The sequence below is a fragment of the Mauremys reevesii genome, unplaced genomic scaffold, assembly GCF_016161935.1.
Source record: "Mauremys reevesii isolate NIE-2019 unplaced genomic scaffold, ASM1616193v1 Contig24, whole genome shotgun sequence".
NCBI lineage: Eukaryota > Metazoa > Chordata > Testudines > Geoemydidae > Mauremys > Mauremys reevesii.
In genome coordinates, this window is record NW_024100834.1 from 532,105 (window position 1) to 555,371 (window position 23,267).

The 23,267-nt window shown below is 45.5% G+C and overlaps 1 protein-coding gene and 1 pseudogene across 1 annotated transcript; one reads left to right on the forward strand and one right to left on the reverse strand.

Moving 5' to 3' along the window:
- Positions 1 to 6,118: 6,118 nt before the first annotated feature.
- Positions 6,119 to 7,025, reverse strand: LOC120393584 (annotated as a pseudogene).
- A 7,214-nt stretch (positions 7,026 to 14,239) lies between these two features.
- LOC120393586 (olfactory receptor 1019-like) lies at positions 14,240 to 15,169 on the forward strand. The gene has a single exon (XM_039518216.1). It carries the CDS (start codon positions 14,243 to 14,245, stop codon positions 15,167 to 15,169), a length of 927 nt encoding a protein of 308 aa, XP_039374150.1. The 5' UTR covers positions 14,240 to 14,242.
- The last annotated feature ends 8,098 nt before the right edge of the window (positions 15,170 to 23,267 follow it).

Below are 23,267 nucleotides of genomic sequence, written 5' to 3' on the forward strand. Positions count from 1 at the left end.
TCCAAGGAAAATAAGTGAGTTATGTGACCAATTCCCCTTGATCTTCCCATAGATCAGTGGATTTCTAACCACTCCAGTGTCTTTTGAAAATCACTGCCTTTGTGCCTCAGTTTCCCTTTCTAAAATAGGTGTAATTCTTCAGCTCCCCAGCTTGGCAAGAGGGCTGTGAGGGTCAAAACTCTGTGATGCACTCAGGGAACAATGAGGAAGTAGTGGATAACTTTGGGGAAAAGCAGTGAAATTGGCAGAGGGGCATTGCCCACCACCATCCTGCAAACCTTAGAGACTCCCTGTTGGTGCAGCTTTTAAGGTGTGGAGGTTTAAGGGGTATATGTCGAAGGACTGAACTAAAGACATTTTGATGTAAAAGCCTGAGTGTCTAATGGCTGAACTAACTGACCACCACTGCTGGAGGAGACTCATAAATCTCTGTCCTTGCTGAAGCCAATCGAAGGGACAAAGACGCACACTGTCCCTGTCAGACATTTGAACATTTCAGGCACTTTAGGCTGGGAGTTTCCATGGAGATTAAGGGAGTTAGATGCCCAGTTCCCACTGAAATTCTGATAGCTTTGAAATCCCAGACTAAAACTACAAAAATCTCAGCTTTTCTAAAAGCAAGAAACCCACTGTAAGAATCTCACTCTGGCTTTATCCGCACATCTGGACACTTTCCTGGGCTCTTTCTCAGTTTCATTCACACCTCCACCTTGCCTCTGTGACATCTCTCTCCAATCTGAGCCTCTTAAAGCCCTGCCATTGGAGAAACCTGGTCTGAGGGAGCCAGGCACAGGAAGACCTCAGCAAAGCATCTGTGATCTGTTCTTCCTCCTAACACACTTAGACTCCTCTGGAAACCCCACGTAACATCTGTAGAGCCCTTTAGAGAAGTATTCACTTTTGAGTGCTTAATACTATCCCCCCAACCAGGTCGTTCTTTCTTTATCAGTGGGGTCTCTGAGCAACCACCCTCCTCATAATAACAATACTTCCCCCTACTATCACATTGCACATTGTTTGATTCAAGAGCCCATACCTTGCACGACCTGCCGTGTCTGTGACCTCAGAGCCGGCTGCCTCCAAAGGATGGCCTGGGGCAGTCAGACCTCAGAGCTGATCATTGCAGTCCTGGCCAGCAGAGGAAGAAGACCCAGTTCTAAGGAGGAGACAGCCCCAGAAATCTTCCCCTTATGTGCTTATTGACCCCCACTAAGACTGGTGCTAGGAGTCACTGAAATCCCCTTGGGTTTTAATAGGCACAATCAAGGAAGTTGCTGCTTTGGAGATTTGGGGATTCTTCCACAAGAGGAGTCTTTAATAACTCCATGGCACATTTCAGTCTCTATGTGAGTTGACATGAGCCATGTCAATGTTAGAGCCTTTGCAAATTCCCTCCGGTGATGAGATGGCACAAGAAGGCTGTTTGGGACACAATGGAAGAACTGGACCTTTGACTGATCTCCAAAGCAGAGGAAATCCCATGGCTGGTGGGTTTTGTTCCCAGCACTGAGATGGAAAGAGACAAGCAAGCCGTTAGAGCAGGGAAGAAAAATACAGGGCTTCTTGGTCCCCATGAAAATTCTAGATAGGAAGCGGTCTCAGGATTAGAGCAGGGGGTAATTGTATTTCAGGGTCCCTCATGGCTCATTTGACAGACATCGTCCAAGAGCTCTGCCAAAGGACCGATAATTTTTTGGCGAGATAGGATTAAAAGATCAAAGTCCAAAGTTGGTCGGCTTTGGACTTAGCAGCCAATATACAATTAGAGACCTGAAACATCAGTACTGAGGCTCAGCAGGCACTTGGGGAATTAAAATGTTAACAGGATCTAAACACCTCAATTAGAACATCCTTCTTCCTAATTTTATCAGGCACTTTAGCAACAACAGGGATGGGATCCTTTTTAGTGCTTAGAATAGAATAGAATAGAATAGAATGGAGATCTAACCTGTAGGGGTAGGGTGCTCCCCCATAAGCTTCACCCAGTGGTCAGAGCGTTCACCAAATACACCTGTGGTCATCCCCTCCCCAGCCCCGATGATGATAAAGGAACTGAATGTGGGACTAAGAACATAAAAACGGCCACACTGGGTCATACCAAAGGTCCATCTAGCCCAGTATCCTGTCTTCCAACATCAGCCAATGCCAGGTGCCCCAGAGGGAATGAATAGAACAGGTAATTATCAAGTGATCCATCTCGTTGCCCATTCCCAGCTTCTGGCAACCACAGGCTAGGGACACCATCCCTGTCCATTCTGGCTAATAGCCATTGATGAACCTATCATCCATGAACTTATCTAGTTCTTTTCTGAACCCTGTTACAGTCTTGGCCTTCATAACATCCTCTGGCAAGGAGTTCCACATGTTGACTGTGCGTTGTGTGAAGAAATACTTCCTTTTGTTTGTTTTAAACCTGCTGCCTATTAATTTCATTGGATGACATAGTTCTTGTATTATGAGAAGGAGTAAATAACACTTCCTTATTTACTCATGTTCTTATTCTGTATGTTCTCCCCTGTTACAGGAAAACACTCCTGATACTGGGCTTTGGGATTGACTGGGTTGAGTTCTTCTCAGTCTCTCCTCTAGAAGCTGTTCAACTTTTTTTATATAAATAATTTAACAGCCAATAGAGCAGCACCTTGAGTTTGGGTCTCCCACATCTCAGGTGACCACATGACTGACCATGCAGTAGAGCAATACTCACTGTCACCCAGGCCAGAGGGTATATATTGCAATGCATAGTGGCAATTCACAGTCGTTCATGATGACTCTGGAGAGTCATTAGGTCAGGGAAAGAGAGTGAGGCATCCTTACAGCACTCTGCCCATCTTAAACACTGGGCGTCCTGTTACCCTTCAGCCTCTCTCCTCAGACACCCCTCTACAACCACGTCCCTTTCACACTTGGCCTTCAGTGCTCCTCTGCAACCCTGTACCCTTCACATCCCGCCCTTGCTGACCACTGTGCATCCCCCATCCCACCCCCTTCTCTCTCTGTCACTGCTGTTGAATACCATTCTTTTAATTTTTTGTATTTCTGTTGATTTCATTCATTATAGACAGGTGTAACTGGTCTAAAATACATTGACAGTGGGTTTTTTTTAAGTTATTGCTATCAGACCTAGCTTACAGCTATTCTCTCAGAGCTGTGTTAGTTCAGGAGGTCTTACAGGTCTATAGATAGTTATCACTCATTTTTGGATCTGAAAAACTAATTCTGATACACAGGGAGTGTAGAACTGTTCAGGAAGTAGTGTCCAGTTTCCCCTAATATTTTTCAGTGTAGAACAGCCTCATTAGTACTTACATTTTGAAAATACAAAACTCATTGGGAAAGAAAAAAGAATCACAATTTCTTTTAAAATTTACAAAAAATATTTTTATTTTGAAAGTTTTTAAAGAACTATGTTTTTCTCTTCTAGTAAAATGTCCATAAATGTTTCCTTTTTATCTAAATGTTTTTCTTTCTTTCTTTTTTTCATGGAGAAAAAAGAAGTACATGTGAAATAAAATCAAAATATATTAAGGAAAGTGATTTGCTTTTATTTTTCTTTAAATTAGAGATCTGGAAAATGTGCAAAGGGATTTTTTTTAAATGTTATTTATCTATTATGAATAAAGAAGCCAATTTAAAAAAAACAACAAAACAACAGAAACAAAAGCATCTTTGCATTCTCTCTTTATAATTGTATTTTTTATTGGGATTAGCGGAAAAGGTAACCAAAGATAAATCTAGTTTAACCTGTGACATTAGAGATAGAAATGTCCTGTAAGAAAATTAAAACCAATTCCTTGTGAAGGAAGCCATGTAGTAGGACATGTCTATTTCTACCAGTTCTGGCCCATTTACTCTCCTGGAACCACGTCTGATTTACACTATCTGGAGGTGTCACGCTGTCTGGAGTGGCTTATGACTGTAAGTGTCTACGTTGAGGGCAGACTGTCCAAAACAGGGCAGATTCCCCAAACTGTTGGGATGCTCTATAATTAGATTTTACCAAGGCAGTAAGAACCGTGAACTCTAGGTATGAAGTTTAAGAAACGTATCCAAATGAACTGAGTGAGACAAGACAGATGAGGCAATATCTGTTATTGGACCAGCTTCCATTGGTAAAAGAGACTAGCTTTTAACTCAGCAACATTTCTCTCTTTCACCAACAAAAGTTGGTTCAATAAAAGATATGACCTGACTGACCTTGTCTTGTCCATAACCTGGAACCGCCAGGGCTACAACACCACTGCATGCATCCAGATGAAAGCAAAAGTTTCATTTTAGTTTGAAATTTTTCTCATGAAACATCACAAATTTTCATCAACAATGACATTTTCCCATCAAATCTTTTGATGTCAGCAAAACCCCTTTTTTTGTACCATGACATTTCTTTCGATAGAATAAAAAATTGATTCAAAATTAAAGAAAAAAAATCATTTGGCTTGAAATTTTCTGATGACAAATGAAATAAATAAACGAGTAAAAATAGATTTTTCCCACTCATGTTTATTGCCAAAGGCTGAGGGGAGATGGATGTCATTTCTGCCCTGCCGTGGCCATCCTCTGTGACCATGGGTAACCCACCCCACCCCACCCCCCGTCTGGGATTTTCAAGAGAGAGGAAACTAGATGCCCAGTTCCCATAGAACTTCGCTGGGAGTTTGATGTTTAAGTGCCCCTCCCCCCCCCACGGATTATTTGAATATTCCAGCCCCCGTGCCTCTGTGTGAAGTAAGCTGATTTTAAACAGTTATGGATCTTAAGGCTCGATTCCCAATGGAACTCTGGCTTTTAGACCCTTAAAAATCTCTCCAATTCACCAAGACTGAATTTGGTGTGTGGGTTCCCTATCCGATGGGGAGAGGTAGGTACCTACAAATGGAATTGATAGAAGCCAGCAGAACGAACTCTCTCTGCCTACACTCGTGATAGGATGTGCCTCAGAGAGGGATGTGTGCTACATATGTTTCTGCCAGAAGTAGCTTGTCTTTTCAGAAAGCAGTGCCTATTTTTAACTAAATATTTTTCACTGAGGAGCAGTCTCTTTAGTACATTGAAAATATATAACCTGTTGGGAAAGGCAAATATCACAATATTTTTTGAAAAGTTACAAAAATATTTTTATTTTTAATTTTTTGAAAAAGAACTGTGTTTTCCTCTTATTGTAAAATTTCATAATTTTATTGTATCTACATTTCCATTTCTTTCTTTCTTTCTTTCTTTCTTTCTTTCTTTCTTTCTTAGCAAAAAAGGAGGAAATGTAGAAAAATAAAAAACTAAATATAGCTAGGAAAGAAACTTTCCTTTTTCTTGAAAATAAAAAATCTGGAAAATATAAGAAACTATTTTTAAATGTTATTTACATATTGTCAGTGAAAAGGATACACTAAAAATATTCCAAGAAAAAAATGTTTTCTTCCCTATTTATAACTACACTTTTAGATTGGAATTAGCAGAAAAAGCTAACGAAGATGAGTTTAGTTTAATTTGTGAAATTAAGAGGCAGAAATGGAAATATTATGTAACAAAAATTTAAACCAATTCCTTGTGCTGATAAGATCTCAGTATTATTCAACCACTGTGTTATGAAGTCATATGGGAAATGCAGATAAGTGGTATATATGTATAAGGGGAAAAAGAATGAGCCATAAAGCACAAGAAAGTCTGTATTCCGCTGTTGGAACTATCTATACTGATTTCTTCACCACAATCAATACATTAGTTATAATACATAGTTTATTGAACAGATATTTTCTTGGAGACGATATTGATTTTCATGGATTCCTCATTACTTGAAATCATTCTTAGAAGAATTTCAGCCAGCAATTCTCAGTATCAAAGCCCCATCTGATGGAAGCCAGTTAGGAAATGCCCCATTTCCTCAAGCTGGGGATCTGTCCCATTTACCGGCATGGAGCTACGTCTTATTCACACCTACTGCTTTTTTTAACTAATATGGAGGTTCTGGACCTCAGTCCATTACACATTTGTGACAACAAATTCTCATGAGTGTGCACTCTTTGATCTCTTTTGACCTAAGACTCATTTTAAAGCCTCATGCATCTGTTCTCTGATACATCATGGAGATCAGAGTTTTTAACGCAAATGTACATTGTAAGACAAATTATGTCTCTATTCCCCTCCGTGAGAACAGGATTCTGCTCATCAGTTTCCTGATGGCCTTCTTCGCCTCGGCGTTTCTCAGCCTGTAGATCATTGGGTTGAGCATTGGGGTGATTACAGTGTAAATGACTGAGATCACCTTGTCCAGGGTGAACTGTTTGAAGGGCTGAGTGTAGATGAAGAAACTGGGTCTGACTTGTAAACACAACATGATAATCTGGGTCCCACAGGTGGACAAAGCCTTGTGCTTCCAGTCTGTGACATTTGTCGTGATCTTGACTAAGATGACAGAGTAGGAAATAGGCAGAATGATGACTAGTATTAGGATCACTACCCCATTACTGAAGATCATCTGCAATTCGACCAGATCACCGTCAAGGCGGGTCAATTTGATGACCTGTGGGACATCACAACAGAAACTGTCAATGGCATTTGGACCACAGAATGGTAATTGAAAGAGTGGTCCACAGAGTGAGCAAATCCATCCAGCCATGCCAGCGCCACTAGCCCCACACGTACGCCTCGGTTCATGATAGTTGAGTAGCACAGTGGTTTATAAATGGCCATATATCAATCAAGTGCAATGCTCAAAAAGTATAATGACATTGCACTTCCAATGAAGTGGAAGAAGAAAATCTAGAGGATGCACTTATTGAAGGAGATGGTTTTATGCTGGGTGAGGAGACCTGAGAGCAATGTTGGAGTATTTACTGATGATTCATTGAAATCTAAGAAAGCCAGGTTGGCCAGCAGGAAGTACATGGGGTGATGATGGTGAAGTTTCCCCGCCAGGTTGTCCGGTAGACTACGAAGAAGATGATGAAGAGGAATTGCTGCATCTTAGGACTTTGGGTGACGCCCAAGAGGACAAATTCTGTCATAAGGGTGGTGAGGTTCTTCGTCTCCATTTATGAACCTCAAAATGCGCCTGCAGAGGGAAGAGTATTGATAATTGTTATGATGTAATCCCAGTGAATTACTGATATTAAATGAACATTAACTCCACCTTTACAAAATAATGTTGTCAATTTCCCTTTTTGCTAAATTTCATGCTTTGTTCTCAGCCCTAACGGTGTATAACTCTGCTCCAGCAGAATTTACGAGCTCCACTAGTGGTCATCTCCAACCCTGGGGTCCTTGGGAGTGAAAAGGAGCAATCTACTCACCCAGACAAGCCCTCTGCTAACCACTGTCTCCATTCACCTCCAAATGATGGAGGATGGGTAGGGGAAGTCCAAGCTCACAGCTGATCAATCTTCTCCCAACAGTCTGGGGAAGGGGACCTGGTTCCAAAGAGAAGACACCCCTAGAAATCTTCCCCTTATACCATATCAGCCCCATTCCCTAAGACTGGTGCTAACATCAAAGGCTCTCTGAAATCCCCTTGATCTTAACAAAGAAGTTGCTATTTCAGAGCTTTGGGGATCCCATCACAAGGGAAGCATGTTGTGTCCCTCCCCTTACCCCTGTCTGCCCCATCCCCCAGGAGGTGCAGTCGGGAGCGGGACCACTGATTCACTGTGTGACCATGGCAAGTCATCTCACTTCTCTGTGATTCAGTTCAATGATTGGCTTTGAAGATTAGGGAAAAGATGAGGGTGATGATCGTTGGTTGCAGGATAGTTTGTGTGGTAGTGGAGGAGAACTGCTCTGTCTTCTGAGCCCTTTTGCCCATCACTAAGAACCTGATATTCATAAGTACTAAACACTCAAAACTCCAATTTAATTCAACGTCAGATGCACAAACTTAGCACTAGATCTGGTCAAAGAAAAAAAAACTGGTGTGTGGAAAAGTTTTCCTGTTGAAAAATACACGTTCATCAAAACCAATATTTTCCAGGGGAAAATGTCCTATTTTGGTTTTGCTACAGGAGTTCATTTTCATTTTGAATCAATTTTTTGGGGGGGGGGAACTGACTAAAAGGTCTTTTTTTAAAAAATGAAAATAAAAAAAAGTATGCTGCACTTTCAATCAAAATATTCACTTGGCTTTTAAATGTCAATTTGAAACAAGAATGTTCAGTTTAAATAAGTTTGAAACTTCCTGTGGGACAAATGAATTTGTTTCATTCAGAATTCCCGACCATCTGTATTGATCAATACTCAATATCTGGCTCTTATAGTTTGGGACTTGAGGGTACCACCACCAACAAAATTATGAGGCATCTCTCTGTGTCCCTTTCTCTGTCTCTCTCTCTCTCTCCTTTCATTTTGTTGTCTTTCTCCCTCTCTCTCTCTCTCTCTCTCTCTCCCACTCGCTCTCCCCCCCCCCCCCGTGAGCACTTCCTGCAGAGGTAACAATGAAGAACCAGAACACATCTGTGACTGAATTCATCCTCCTGGGAATCCCTGGCACCCACAGCTTACAAAGCCCCCTCTTCATAGCCTTCCTTAGCTCCTGTGTGGTCACCTTGATGGACAACCTCCTCATCATGGCATTGGTCTGGGCTGACTATCGCCTCTGCACCTCTATGTACCTCTTCATTCCAACCTCTCCCTCCTGGACATCCTACTCACCAGTGCGATCATGCCAAGATGTTGGCCAATGTGGTAAGTGAGAGGAACACCATTTCCTTCACCAGCTGCATTGCCCAGGCCTACTTCTACTTCCTGGTGGGCTCTACAGAGTTTTTCTTCCTCACTGTCATGTCCTTTGACTGCTACTTGGCCATCTGCTACCCACTGCAATATAACATCCTCATCACCACTCATGTCTGCTTATGGCTAGTGGCTGCCTCATGGATATGGGGGTTCCTGGCCTTGCTTCTTCCCACCATCTTGGTGGCCCGACTGCCATATTGTTGCCCCAACGTCATCAACCACTTCTTCTGGGACATGACACCGCTGCTCAAGCTCTGCTGCTCTGACACATGGACCGTCAAGGTGGTGGAATTCTCTGTGTCAACCTTGCTTCTGCTGGGATCGCTCCTAGTGATGGTGGTGTCCTACACCTTCATCATCACTACAGTGTTCAGGATCCCCTCTCCCAAAGGCTGCCAGAAGGCCTTCTCCACCTGCACCTCACACATTATTGTGGGGATGTTGCCCCCATAACTAGCTCTCAGAGCTGTGGGATTGCCCGAAGAGCTGAGCTGAATCAGACAAGCCGGGGTGTGCGTGGCTCCCTGGAGACAGTGGCTCTGGCGTTTCTGTGAGTATCCCCTGGAAAAGGGGCTGGATGCTGCAGGGGAACACTCCAGCAGGGCTCTGGTAGTGGGCTGCATCTATTGCTAACCTGCCAGTCAGAGTGAGGGCTGGCAGAGCCTGGAGGAGGTTGTTTGGGTGGCCTTGGGGAGCTGGCAGTTCTCCCTCTCATGGGAGGCAGGAGAATTACCAGGGGACTCACAGCCTTAGGTACCCGAGAACTGTCCCCACCAGTGTAGCTGTCTCTCCTTTGCGAAGAGGAATGAGCTCCACCAGTATAAGGAACCTCCATACTGGGACAGCTGCCCCCAATCTGAGTTTGTGGGATGCACACAAAGCAGATGTGGGGCTGGGTGCATCATGGTGCCCTGCTTGCCAGGAGTTTACCCTATAACTCTGCTATGATGGGTAGACAAACAAGCAGGAAGAGCGAGGGACAGTCCTGGGCAAACTCTAGAAGGCAGCAGAACCGAAGGACTGGAGGGGTTTCCAAAGGGACACCCTACCAAGAAACTGGTTTGGGGGACCAAGACTGACACATGGGCACCTGCTAGGGGTATCTGAATAAGCCAGGCCTGCCCAGGTGCCCATCAAGGCATGGGAGGGATTTGGCTGAGACAGACTGTGGTTTTAAACACCTTTCTCAAAATGCTTTGTTCCTACTGTTAAAATCAACCAGATTGCGGTAAGGAGGTTGCATGTGAGTCACTGAATTCACTGATCCCCAACTCCATCAGGGAAGAGCAGAAGGCCCCAAACCCAAGCATGCTGGCTAAGCACAGTGAAATCACACCCCTAACAGACATCGTCACACCAGTGCAGAATCTGTATGGGGCCGAGAGACAGCAAGAGAAGTTGTTCAGTCTAGCTAGAGCAGGGCTGCTCAGAAACTATTTCTCCATGCAACATTTTGCAAGGAAATGAACAAATTTGGAAAATTTTCACTCCCTGTCCCCCACAGCCTCCCCCGCCCCCCGAAAAATTCAAAATGCCATTTTCTTCAGATATTGTCTTGTTTCCTTCAGAAAGACATTATTAGATTTGAAAAAATTCTTTTCAACTTTTTTCCGTCAATATAAAAAAAAGAAAAAAAGTGTAAAAAGTTCTGACAGTAGCATTCACTCTAATTTTATTTGACATTTTTGCACTTTAAAAAAGTGAGAAAAAGTGAAGGAAACATAAAACAATTGTATTTCACTTTCGAATGTTTTCCCAATTGTTTTCAATGGGAAACAAATAGGTGAAAAAGATCTTGTTTTTTTACTTTCTCCAAATTTTTACCTTTTATGCTCTTATTTTCAAATAATTTTAATTGTCTGAATTTTCCTAATACTCTTGTGTTTTGAAACATTTTCAGAAAACTTTAAAAAAATGCCAAATATTTTTTTAATGATTTCTTTCATTTTTGATGAACTCCCATATTTCAACAAAAATACATTTTGTTAAAAATAAATCAGTTTATAGGAAAGAACATTTCTTTTCACTGGACAGGCCTTAAACAGTCCGGCTGAGGTTTTTCAGAGCTGCTGAGTGGCTTTAGCCACCCAATTCCCACTGGTTTGCGTGAAATGACCCTGATTCCCACCAGCGGACAGTTTGACCTTAGGAGTTGTGAACGGCCCTAGAGTGGGGCTAAGGCAGAGCTCAGCCGAGTGCTGCTTTGTGACCCTCTGCAGCGTGGAACGTGGCTAAACATCAGCTTCTGAAATCTCAGTTCCCTCCAGCTGAGGATCTGCCTGTGTGAATTAGTTAGGGGCTGACATGAGCTCACTGCTTAACAGCTGATTTTTCTCAGTGCTCTAATATCCACACGCTGAATTACATTGCCTTGAAAATTGCCATGTTTCCTTTGCATCTGAGCTACGGCAAGTGGGGCAAATTTGAGTCACTTGGCCCAGAGGTTCCTGAGACAGAATGCCTGTAAACAGGGAACCTTAGAGTGAAACCCTGCGGTTCTCTCTGGCTTGGCTCTGGTTTGGTTTCAGACGGGCGTTGATCCTGTGTCTCTCCTCCTCGGCCAAGGATGCCTGTTGTATGAGACAAATTGGTCCCCCCTGGGGATGGCCTGCAGCGACGTCTGTAAGGCACAAAGGATGATTCCCCAGGAGACGGCTCTGCAATATCTGCCAATCCCAGCGCACCCCAGCTGGGCTGTGCCTTTCACTGGGCACAGAGCGGGGGCCGGGCTGTTGGTGGGAGAGGGGCAGGGAGGCGCTTGCTGCCCAAAGCTCTCATCAGGACAGGATGGCAGACGAGCTCTGGAGGGAGACAGTTAGGCAGGTGCCAGGTGACAAGAAGGCCATTCCTGCAGCAGATGGGCTGAGGATTGCAAGCTCGTAGCTCAGAGCGATTTCCTGCTCTAGGAAGGTATGTACCAGGCTGGCTCATCGGCCCCTCTAACCCAGTATTCCCTGCCCCCCCCATCACACTCCAAGGTCAATCAGGCCTCCTCTCCCCTCACATCAGACCCCTGGGTCATCCAGCCCACTCACCGCGGCTAGTCCGGTAACCCCCAGCTCTCTGCTGCACCAGAACAGACCTGGGGGCCGGACACTGCAGCCACCAAGCGGGCTCCTGTCCCAGCTGGTTACACAATGTGTCCATGGAGCCAGTTTCACACCAGCTGCCAGGCCGGAGCAGCTGGGGCCGCCAGTCAGGACTGAGGGGCACCAGCAGAGCTGTGGGTGGGGACAGCCCAGGGCTCATGGCCGGTGTTATCCCATCCTCAGGCTCCATCCCGGTACAGCTCTTCCAGTGCCACTGAATCCTCGAGGAGGAGTGAGGGAGCGACTGGTCCTTGTCACACCTTCCCTCCCAGAGCCGAGAGAGAACCCAGGAGTCCTGGCTCCAATTCCCCCCTCCCCCGCATTAACCCACTAGACCCCACCCCTCTCCCCTCCCAGTATTGGGGATAGAACCTAGGAATTCTGGCTCCCAGACCCCCTGTTCTAACCACTGGAGCCCACCCCACTCCCCTCCCAGTATTGGGGATAGAACCCAGGAGTTCTGGCTTCCACAACCACCCCCTAACCAACAGACCCCCCTTCCCCTCCAAGAGCTTCTCTGCATACCTCAAACTAAGACAGAGACTGCAAACCAAAAAGCTTTTATTGATTTTTTTTCCAATCTGAGGTTGCCAGCTGAGCAGCAGCTCAATATTGGAGCCATAGCCAGGGCAACGAGAGGCAAAAGACCCAGGTACTGACGAGATATTTATGGGGAACGAGCAAATGGCAAAAAAAAGGGAAACAACATCGGGACCATGAAGAACTGGCTTCTGTGCTGTGCCCGGTTCTAACACAGCTAGCGTTCAGAGAGGAGTGGGGTCCAGTGGGGTGAGGCTCTAGCCCTGGCTCTGGGACAGGAGTGGGGTTTAGTGGTAGAGCAGGAGGGATGGGGAGCCAGGACGCTTGGGTTCTATCCCTGGCTCCAGGAGGGGAATGGGATCTCATAGATTAGAGTTGGGGGGCTGGGAATCAAGACCCCCAGGTTCCATCCCTAGACAGAGCTGAGACTTGTAACTGGTTCTCCTCTACCCCAGGAAAGTGCCCCAACATCCTGCCTGTTCTGGCATCTCCTTGTCACCCAAAACTCCCGCCCTGGAGCTGAAAATCCTTCCCAGTGACAGTTTTCGCTGGAACTGTTCCAATGCCAGGAAACAGTTTGGTTTGGACAAAATGACATTTATGTTCACAGAAAAAAGCTTTGACAATTTTTTTTAAACAGTTCCAACTGAGCACAAGAGGCTGCCTTTATTACAGTGTTTCGGTGCCTGGTGAGAGTTTCTGGCACATCTAGGTGTTTAACACCCTCTGTTTTCAAGGGTGCGGCATCTCAGTGGTTTGAAAAACCCCTTAGAAGTCCTAATGCATTTGCAATCTGGCCTTTAAACATCTCTGCAGGTCTGGCCCTGAGTCATTGTGTGGCAGTGCCGGAAATGCAGGCTGAGTCTCCTAAGGGCCCCGCCAGCTCCCTGGCTGGTGGCTCCTGTTGTGTGAATGTAGGTGGAGTAAATGGGCCAAGGTGCTAACAGAGCCCAGTCACAGTCCAGCACTAGCCAGTGTTAAACGAGGGGCAGGGAAAGGGAGCCAGAGACCTCCCCCCGCTCAGTGCCATGGCAAACGCCGTGAAACAGCCCTTAACCTTCCATTAATGCCACAGGAAAGGAGCGGGAAAAACCCAGACCTTTGAATGCTGAAGCATTAAATCCAGCAGTCGTTTGAACAACACCCCTAATTCCCTTTCCCTGGTGCTGGGACAGTCTGGGAAGGAACCCCCCGCCCCCGCCAGTCTCTGAGATGGTATCTGAGCTGGTGATAACGAACCTCGGGGGGAGAAAAGTGAGCTGGGATGGGATGGAGCTGCTGTTGTCAGAGCTGCTGCTGTTAAAGTCCATCCCATTTCATCCTGGGTGGTGTTTGGGGTTCTCTGGAGCAGGCAGGGGGTGATGATGTCATCTGGGTCGCTCTCTCTGGCCCGGTCTGACCAGGACATGTCTCAGGATCAGGATGATGAAGACCCGGGATCCCAGGGATGGTGGGGGGCAGCCCTGATAGTGAATTTGACTCCAGTAGCCCCCATCTACACTTCCTCATTTCCCCACAGCATCTCTGTCGTGAAGGCCCCCAAAGGGAGTAGTGGGCGGAATGGCCCCTCCCCCACTCATTTGTCCCCCAGTTAGGGGGGTTTCCAACACTCAGTTTTGGTTCACTGATTTCCGGCAGCACATCTCTCTTGTTTCCCAGACTTGAACTTGTCACAGGCCTTTAGGGACACCAGGAGGCCTTTTGTTGGAGCTAATTCAGTCTCCATCTCCTTTTCGTACCTTTCCCATCCACCGCTGTTAGTGTAGGTTGCTGTGACGGTGCAGGGACTGTCCCTCACTCTTTACAGTTCAGCTTATAAGGAGGATAAATGTCTCAACCCAACCCTCACACCACTGAAGTTTCTCTGCTTGTAGGGGATGGATCCCCTGGAGCCGATGGGGAGGGAGAACGAGACCTCAGTGACCGAATTCATCCTCCTCGGTCTCTCCAGCAACCCCGTGGAGCAGCTTGTCCTCTTTGGGGTCTTCACAGCCATCTACTTGGTGGCCCTGATGGGCAATGTGCTCATCTTACTGCTGGTCAGCCTGGACTCCCGGCTCCACACGCCCATGTACTTCTTCCTGGGAAACCTCTCCATGGTAGACATCGGCTACACCAGCTCCACCGTGCCCAAGATGCTGGCCAATTACCTGTCGGGGGACAAGTCCATCTCGTGGGCTGGTTGCCTCTCCCAGATGTTCTTCTTCATCTCCTTTGGGGGGATCGAGTGCCTGCTACTGGGGGTCATGGCCTATGACCGCTACGTGGCCATCTGTCACCCGCTACACTATGGCGTGTTCATGAGCCGGGGGGTGTGTGCCCTGCTGGCTGCAGCTGCCTGGGTAATGGGCTTGACCAACTCGGCCGTGCACTCATCCCTGATGTCCATCCTGTCCTTCTGCCGGGGCAACGTCCTCCGCCACTTCTTCTGCGACATCCCCCCGCTCTTCCAGCTCTCCTGCTCTGACACCCGGGCCAACCAGGCTGTCACCTTCGCCTTGGGGGGTGCCGTGATCCTGGGCTCCTTCCTGGGGACCCTGGTGTCCTATGTGTACATTGTGATGGCCATTCTCAGGATCCGCACGAGGGAAGGGCGTCTCAAGGCCTTCTCCACCTGCGCCTCCCACCTGACTGTGGTCAGTCTCTACTTTGGCACCATTATCTTCACCTACATCCGCCCCAATTCCACCTACTCACAGGAGCAGGACCGGGCACTGCCCGTGTTCTATGGCATCATCACCCCCATGCTCAACCCCATCATCTATAGCCTGAGGAATAAGGATGTGAAAGGGGCGCTCCGAAATGCCCTGGCTAGGAGCTAGGTAGGTGAAGGGCAGGTGCACTGGTTTGGGAGCCAGGAATCCTGGCTTCTGTCTCTGATTCTGGGAGTCTATCTGGGAGAGCATGGCGGTGGGAATCAGGACTCCTGGGTTCCACACCCAGTTGAAAGGAAAACTAGTGTGTGTGTGTGTGTGTGTGTGTGTGTGTGTGTGTAAGGGATTGTTTTTTCAGTTGCCAAATCAGAATGTTTTTTTTCTAAGTTTGTCTGAATATTTTTCATTTTTCAACAATATTGTATGTAACATTTTTGAGTTTGGGCCATAAAAGTTTGTTTTTTTTCTTTGCTGAAAAATGTTAAAAAATGAAAAGAAGTCCATTTTCAGTTTTTAGACAAATAGTCAACAGTTTCTGAGTCATTTTCCCATTAGGAGAAAGAATGGGTAACAGAGTTATGACAAACACTCCTGCTTCGCTTGCTTGAAATTTGGACCTGAGCAACATCAATCCAAGAGGCTTCCCAAGAACCCCACAGTGATATATCCATAGTCTATGTATGTCATCTCTTGTTATGAAGCTGTTTTGTTAATTGCAGAAATCTCAGAACTGGTTGAAAAATGCCAATTGTTTTCACATGAAATAAATAAAAGCTTTGTTTTGTAGAAAAAAATTCCCACAAAAATCTTTTAGGGTTTTTTGTTTGGTTTGCTTTTTACAACAAAAATAAACCCCCAAAAATATTTTTTTCAAAAATAGTTATTTGTAATAATATTAAGTTATTAATTAAAACATCCAGGGTTTGATCAAAATCATCAGTTTCAGAAAGCATTTTGGGTGAAATGTTTCAGTTTTTGGCAAAAGTGTCTACTGTTTGTTAAAAATGTTCAGTTTCAAAAACTGCTCTGTGTCAAATGTTTCAAGGTTTGGTTAAAATGTTCAGTTTTTGGTAAAAATGATTGCTTTAAAAACATTTATGCTAAAAAAAAATATCGTTTTTGAAAACAGAGTTGTTTAAACAGGTATTTTTTTCCAAAAATTGAAAACTATTCAGTTTCTGGGTTTTCAATGGAAAACTGGAAATTGTCCACAAAAATGATATTTTCCTGAAAACATTCCTGATTTAGTCAAACACCCCTTTTGCTCCTTGGTAAAATGGTTGGGTGAAATAATTTTTGCTATCTCTATAGCTAGCCCATCCAGAGAGGACTTAATGACCAATAATTATGGGTTGCTGATAATTGAGAATAGATTATTATTTCATCGTTAATTTGTACCCCCCGTGACCAGAGTAATGGACCCGGAACCCCATTGTGCTGGGAGCTGCACAGACAGAATTAAAAGAAGGTTTCTGCCCCAAACGGCTGATTGTCTGTCCCGTCCAATGCCCATAATGACTCTCTGCGTGGACCTGTGACTGTAACTTTGGAAGGGTGGGTGGGGTGCCACTGGATGAGGTGCCATTGTACATCAGTGACCCGTTAGGTGCGATCCCTGTGGCAATAGCAATATTCCATGGGGAGAATCCTGGCTCTGACTGCAGCATCAGCTCACTTAAATGGGGTGTTTTACACCTTATGCTTGGAACCAGTAGTTCCATCTCTTTGTCTCTGGTCCTTCCTTAATGTCAAACCCCGGAAATGAATGTTATTGTTTCAGCATGTGGAGCTGGGCTCAGTGCAGGAGCCAAGGGGAAGGTTCTCTGGCCTAGGATGTGCCAGAGGTCAGGCAGCATGTGCCAGATGCTCCCTCCTGGCCTTACAAGCTATGGGCCAGACCCCAGCTGGTGGAAATCAGCCATAGCCCCATTGGAATCAATGGGTCAGACCCCAGCTGGTGTGAATCAGTCATAGCCCCATTGGGGTCAGTTGTCTAGAACTAGTAGGTGGGAATTTGTTGTAGCTCCACTGAGGTCAATGGACCAATCAGTAGCATGTGTGAATCAGCAGTAGCTACACTGGAGTCAATGGGCCAGATCCCCAGCTGCTGTACATTGATACCACTTCATTGGATACAATGGGCCAGCATTAGGTCCCCAGGTCAATAGTGTTCCTAGCTCCCTCGTGCTCTGTTGACACACCAAGATGTAACAAACCACAATCATTCTCTATTTTATTCCAACTTTGTGTCACCAGCTATGCCTGGCCAAATGGGTGTGTCCTGTCCCACATTCCAATTGTCCTCTCGATGGGAAACCTGGTGGTCAGAGATGACAGTTAGTCTTGTCTCACCAATGCCAGATTCATTTTTCTTCCCATGGTTGATGTTTTATCTTCATATTCTTGTTGGATTAATAAAATTCCAGTGAATCTTCTGGTCTATTCTTCAGGCAGCCAAGCCAGGGCAATCAGCACATGCAGACTGACTCCTGTGTCACCTGCCCTTTTTTCTCATCCCATTTACACTTTGTAGTTTCAAGCTCATGTCAGATCCCAAGACCTGACATCCTGACGGCTCTTTCAGATGGGATAGAAAAGACAAAGCCAAACAGGAGTCAAACATTAAATCCAGATTAGGAGTCATACAGCTATGTTCCAGGACCTGTGTAAACAGACTTGGAGTTTCATAGGATTTATGGCCAGAGAGGACCTATAGAGTCTCCTATCTGACCTGTGTAGCACTGACCATTAAATGGCCCCTGTTCCCCCTTTATTGAGCCACATAACTTGTGTTTGATTAAAACACCTTCCAAAAGTGCCTCCAGCCTAGACAGGCAGACACCAAGTGATGGAGATTTCCCTTGGGAATTGATTCCCGGGGTTAATCACCCTCAGTGTTATACAGTGATGCCTAATTTCTCACTTGACTGTCTGGCTTCAACTTCCAGCCTTTGGTTCTTGTTCTTCCAGTCTCTGCTCCATTCCAGATCCCTTTATTGTGCTGATGTTTTCTCCCCAGGAAGGTGCTTTTACCCTGCATTCAAGTCACCTCTCAATCTTCTGTTTGATCCGCTAAACATCTGGAGCTCATTAAGTCTCTTCCTGGAGGCATTTTCTCCAGCCCTCATATCTGGAGAAGGTGCAGAGAAGAGCCACGAGAATAGTTACAGGATTAGAAAATAAGCCTTAGAGTGATAGACTCCAGGAGCTCAATACATTTATCTTAAGAAAGAGAAGGGACAGGGGGTGACTTGATCCCAGTCTATAAATACTTACCTAGGGAAGCAATATTTAACAATGGGCTCCAGTCAAGCAGAGCAAGGTCTAACACGATCCAATGGCTGGAAAGAGAAGAGAGACAAATTCAGACAGGAAATAAGGCATACATTGTTAATGGTGAGATTAATTAGTCATTGGGACAATTTACCAAGGGTCATCACTGATTCTCCATCACTGATCATTTTTAAATCAAGATGGGATGTTTTTCCTAAAAGCTCTGCTCTAGGAATTATTTGGGGATCACAGTTCTCTCTTCTGGCCTTGGAATCTATGAATCTATTCATTATTTTTATAGCTCCCCTCTGCAAATTTGTGTTTATTTCTGAGCACATTGAATTTTCTTGGACACTTTGGGTTCCTGGCATGTATTGACAGAAGCAGAGATTGCCTAGGAATTCCTTTCACTGGTGTATATTCACTTTTATTTCACAACATAGGCATCCAAAAAGAGAGAGGTTTATGGGATATCATGATCTCTAAGCATCATAGAATCATAGAATCATAGGACTGGAAAGGACCTCAGGAGGCATCTAGTCCAGTTCCCTGCACTCGTGGCAGGAATAAGTACTATCTAGATCATCCCTGACAGGTGTTTGTCTAACCTGCATTTTAAAATCTCCAATGATGGAGATTCCACAACCTCCCTAGTCAATTTATTCCAGTGCTTAACCATGGGCATGAACAGAACCACAAGTGTCAACTAACATTCATAGAAAGTGAATGCAAGTTTGTAATAACTTAAAATTATAATAATCTATAGTAGTAATTAGAGCAGGGCGAAACTTTTCACTTGAATAGTTTATTCACTGAAAAATGCAGTTTGGGGCAACTGAAACTATTTGTGTATTCAGGTTGAATTTAATTAATAGCTTTGGCCAAATAGAAATAAAAAGTTCAAAATAATGTAAATGGTTCATTTGGACATTTCTTAAATAAAACCTTTTGACTTTTCATGTTTTTCATGGCCGTGAATTTGGTAGGGCCCAACTTAAAAAGGAGAAGGAATATAAACTAAGTATTTAATGCAGGACCTGCTTCAGAATGTCCCACATGGCTCACACCCTTCAGTGGGTCACTTAATCTGTGTGTGCTTCCTTCCCCATTCCAGCCTATCATGCACAGCTGACAGCCCTAATACTAGGTGCTCCCTGTAATATGCTCTTGTAATTCATTCCATTCTGCCCTTCAGGACCTACATCTCCTCCCACGAGGTCACTCAAACTTCCTGTGTTGTTTGTTTCTTGTTCCAGAAAGTCCTTCGGCCCCTGCACCCCTTTCATTGGGTCTCTTTAGCGTCCTATTGTTGTTTATGAGAAAACAGATAAGGCTGTAAATATACAGGACACGTTACAAACTTGTATAAAGATATGCTCCCTACTCTGAAGGGCTTAGAGTATAAATAAGATAAGGAGGACAGCTCTTCAGGGGATGGAATTGCCAGTGGTAAGAAGGGCAGGGAGATTGACTGAGGAGCGAGCTGTGTTTTAAGGAGGAGAAAGGGGGTGTTTGGCAGTTAAGGACATAGGGAGTGTCGAGGACAACATCTAAGGAGGAAAGCAGCCAAGAGTAAGAGGAGGAGACAAGTGGAGGAGTATGGCTAGAGGACTGGGAAGAGTGTAGGTGAAGGGAGAGGGGATGGGGCAGAACTAGGTGAGGACAAGAGGACATAGAGCCTTGCAGGTGAAAATGAGGAGTTTGCTTTCCTATCTCCTACAGAATCAGATTCAATAGAGAATTTCAAATAGGATGAAGAAGGTGCCTTTAACAGTGGGATTTTGGACAGACTCTGAGGAGACAGCTACAATGACCAAGGCAAGAGATGAGCAGCATTTGGAGGGAGCCTGTGAGGAAAGGGCAGATTTTGTTTGTTGTGTGTTTTGTTTCCCCTCCCATCCTGCCCTGTGGGACCCACACCCTCTCATTAGGTCACTGAAACGGGCCTGTGTGCTCTGTTCCGCATACCAGCCTGCCCTGCAGGGCTCCCACCCTCTTTGCTGCTAGTAGGTCACTTTAACTCCCTTGGCAATGCTTCCATGTTATTCCACAGCCCCCTTGCTGAAGACTCTTCAGTAGGCCCATAATCACCTTTTTAGACCCTGGAACATAACAAGAGAGGAGATAATAAATTGCTGACCTTGCTCAGTGCCATCATTTGAATATTAATGTTGTTTTGTGGGAGAAAAGAGAGGGAATATCTGTTCACAACGGCCCTCTGAGAAATCCTTGAAACTGCCTGAAGTGTTTGTGAGATTCATGTCCATATCACTGTGCATGTGTGTGAATGTCTGTGGCTACACCTGGAGGCCTGGATTATACTTTGTTCTTGGATGGCACTTTCCACCTGAGGCTCTCCAAACACTTTACCAATCTCAGAAACAACCCCCTGTGGTAAATATGATCATGCCCATTTCACAGCTAGAGAAAACAGAGGTCAAATAGCTTCTTTAGAGTCATGTAGGAAGCCTGCGATGGAGCCAGAAATAGAACCCAAGTTTCCAGAGTGCTAGTTCTGTGCCTTAACCACAAGACCATGCTTCTTCCTGGAGCTTTGTTTCTGCAGATGAAATATTTCCAGTGAACTGATGGGGAAGCATTTATTGTCATTGAAATGTGGGGCTCAGTTCACATAGCCATGAGACTGCAAAGGCAAACATTTTGGATCTACTTCTTCCTTCCATTCCGGCCTTTTTCCCCCTCAGCTTAGTTTATTACTGCATGTTAAAAGTACAGAAAGAAAAGAGCAAAATCTGATGAGGAGGTGGGACTCGGAAAGTGAAGAACAGAATGAATGGAAGCCCATCTAAAGAACGTGTATCCGGTTATACAGTAGGTAGACTTGGAAGGGCTCCAACGCATCTGAATCTGTAAGCATTGAAAGACTGTTTGACTGAGCATCTACACTCTCCCTCTCTGTGGACAAGTAGGGGTCCTTTTGTTAGTGAATAACAATGCCACAGATTGTAAAGCTTCTTTCTCAGTCGCTCTCCTTCCAAGTCTGGTCTGATGTAGCCCATGAGTTATTCACAAAAAAGAGAGACATATAATTAATGAACCCTAACCACCCAGACGTGTTTCCATTTTCTTTTCAATGAAGTAGACTGAGAGTTGGGGGGGGGGGGCGGTGCTGTTTTAGAATCATGGCATCTTCAGCTAAAATGAAAAGTCATTTTCATTTAGAAATTTAGCTAGATTTGTGTTTAAAAATATAAATGGTAACAACTCTCCCCCGCCCTCTAATGTAACTAAAAAAAGTTTCATTTTAGGCTGAACAAAACCCTTCGTTCAGCCCCAAATAGATTGTTTTTCAGTTCTTTATTTCAGATAACTCGCTTTCAGTGTAAGTTGGGTACCAATTTTCTTTGGCTTCTTTGAAACCCCACCCATTGTCTGAGAAGTTCAAAGGGATTCAAATTAAAGTGAACGGATATTCATATCTGATCTGGCCCCCAGGAAGCTTCCTAGATCAGAGGGATGGGGAACAGGCTAGGTGGGGCTGGCTATGATTTTGACCCAATGTTGGGATATTAGCTAACTCGCGGGGGCAAGGAATAGAATAGTCCCTTCTCCTCAAGGGACTCTAGTCCAATATTGTGTCTCTGACTCTGACCCATACCTGCTGGATCCCTGTAGCACACACAAGGTGGGGAGAGAGGAGCACATAATGGCAGCCCCTGTTAATGAGTGCCTCAGTGTATAACAACACTGCGAGCCAAGCAGAGACACAGGGGCCAGGCATGGAGGAGCTTCATTGTGGGGAAGGGAGTAGACTGGAGCCCCGACTGGGGTAATTTATGCACCAAGGGATGGACTCTGCTGTTGGGACCTGGCTGCAGCATCCGTTGGATTCTCCACCTCTAGATCTGTCCCATACACACTACCACACTGACCTCACCTGAGCTCTGCCCACTCCCACCAGCTGGAGGTCTGGCCCCATTGACTCCTAAAAGGCTGAGTCTCCATTATATAAATGGGGACACTGAGGCATGGAGAGCAGCAATAACTGAAAAAGGAAACAAAGGGTAGGAATAAATGGTAAGTTTTCAGAATGTAGAGCGGTAAATAGTGGTGTCCCCCAGGGGTCTGTACTGGGACTGGTCCTATTCAACATATTCTTAAATGATCTGGGAAAAGGGGTAAACAGTGAGGGTAAAGCAGATGATACAGATGATGATTTGCAGACTGCGAAGACCTACAAAAGGATCTCACAAAACTCAGTGAGTGGGCAACAAAATGGCAGAGGAAATTCAATGTTGACAAATATGAAGTAATGCACATTGAAAAACATACAACTAGACATATAAAATGATGGGGTCTAAATCAGTAGCGTAGCTGGCGGGATTCAGCAGAAGCAGCCACTTCCCCTCAGGCCAACAGGCGCGGAAGTGGTGCCTGCTGGCCAGCATTGCCAGCCACTCAGCCAGAGGAGCCGCGGGGCTGCCAGCCAGCGTGTAAGCTGCGCCTGCCAGCCGGTGCTACTCACCACATGGCCAGAGGAGCTGTGGGGCTGCAGGCCGACATGGAAGCCGTGCCTGCCGGCCGGCGCTACACACCACACAGCCAGAGGAGCCGCAGGGTGGCAGGCCGGCGTGGAAACTGTGCCTGCCAGCCGGTGCAGACGCAGCCGAGCGCTGGGACAGGAGCTGGGCACAGGTGACAGCGCAGGAGGGAAGGTGAGCGGGGGAGGGGAGTCCGGTCTGGGGGCGTGGCCAGAGGGGGAGCCAAGGGGGGGCGCCTTTTTTATGTTTTTTGCTCCCCCTACGCTGAAAACCTGGCTACGCCACTGGTTTAAATTAGCTGTTACCACTCAAGAAAGAGATCTTGGACTCATTCTCTGAGTACATCCACTCAATGTGCAGTGGCAGTCAAAAATGCTAACAAGACATTAGGAATCATTAGGAAAGGAATAGATAATAAGACAGAAAATATCCTATTGCCTCTATATAAATCCATGGTACACCCACACCTGGAATACGGCGTGCAGTTCTGG

Excerpts from the sequence above, each read along its gene's own strand:
- LOC120393586 (XM_039518216.1), top strand. The coding sequence starts at position 14,243 with ATGGGGAGGGAGAACGAGACCTCAGTGACCGAATTCATCCTCCTCGGT.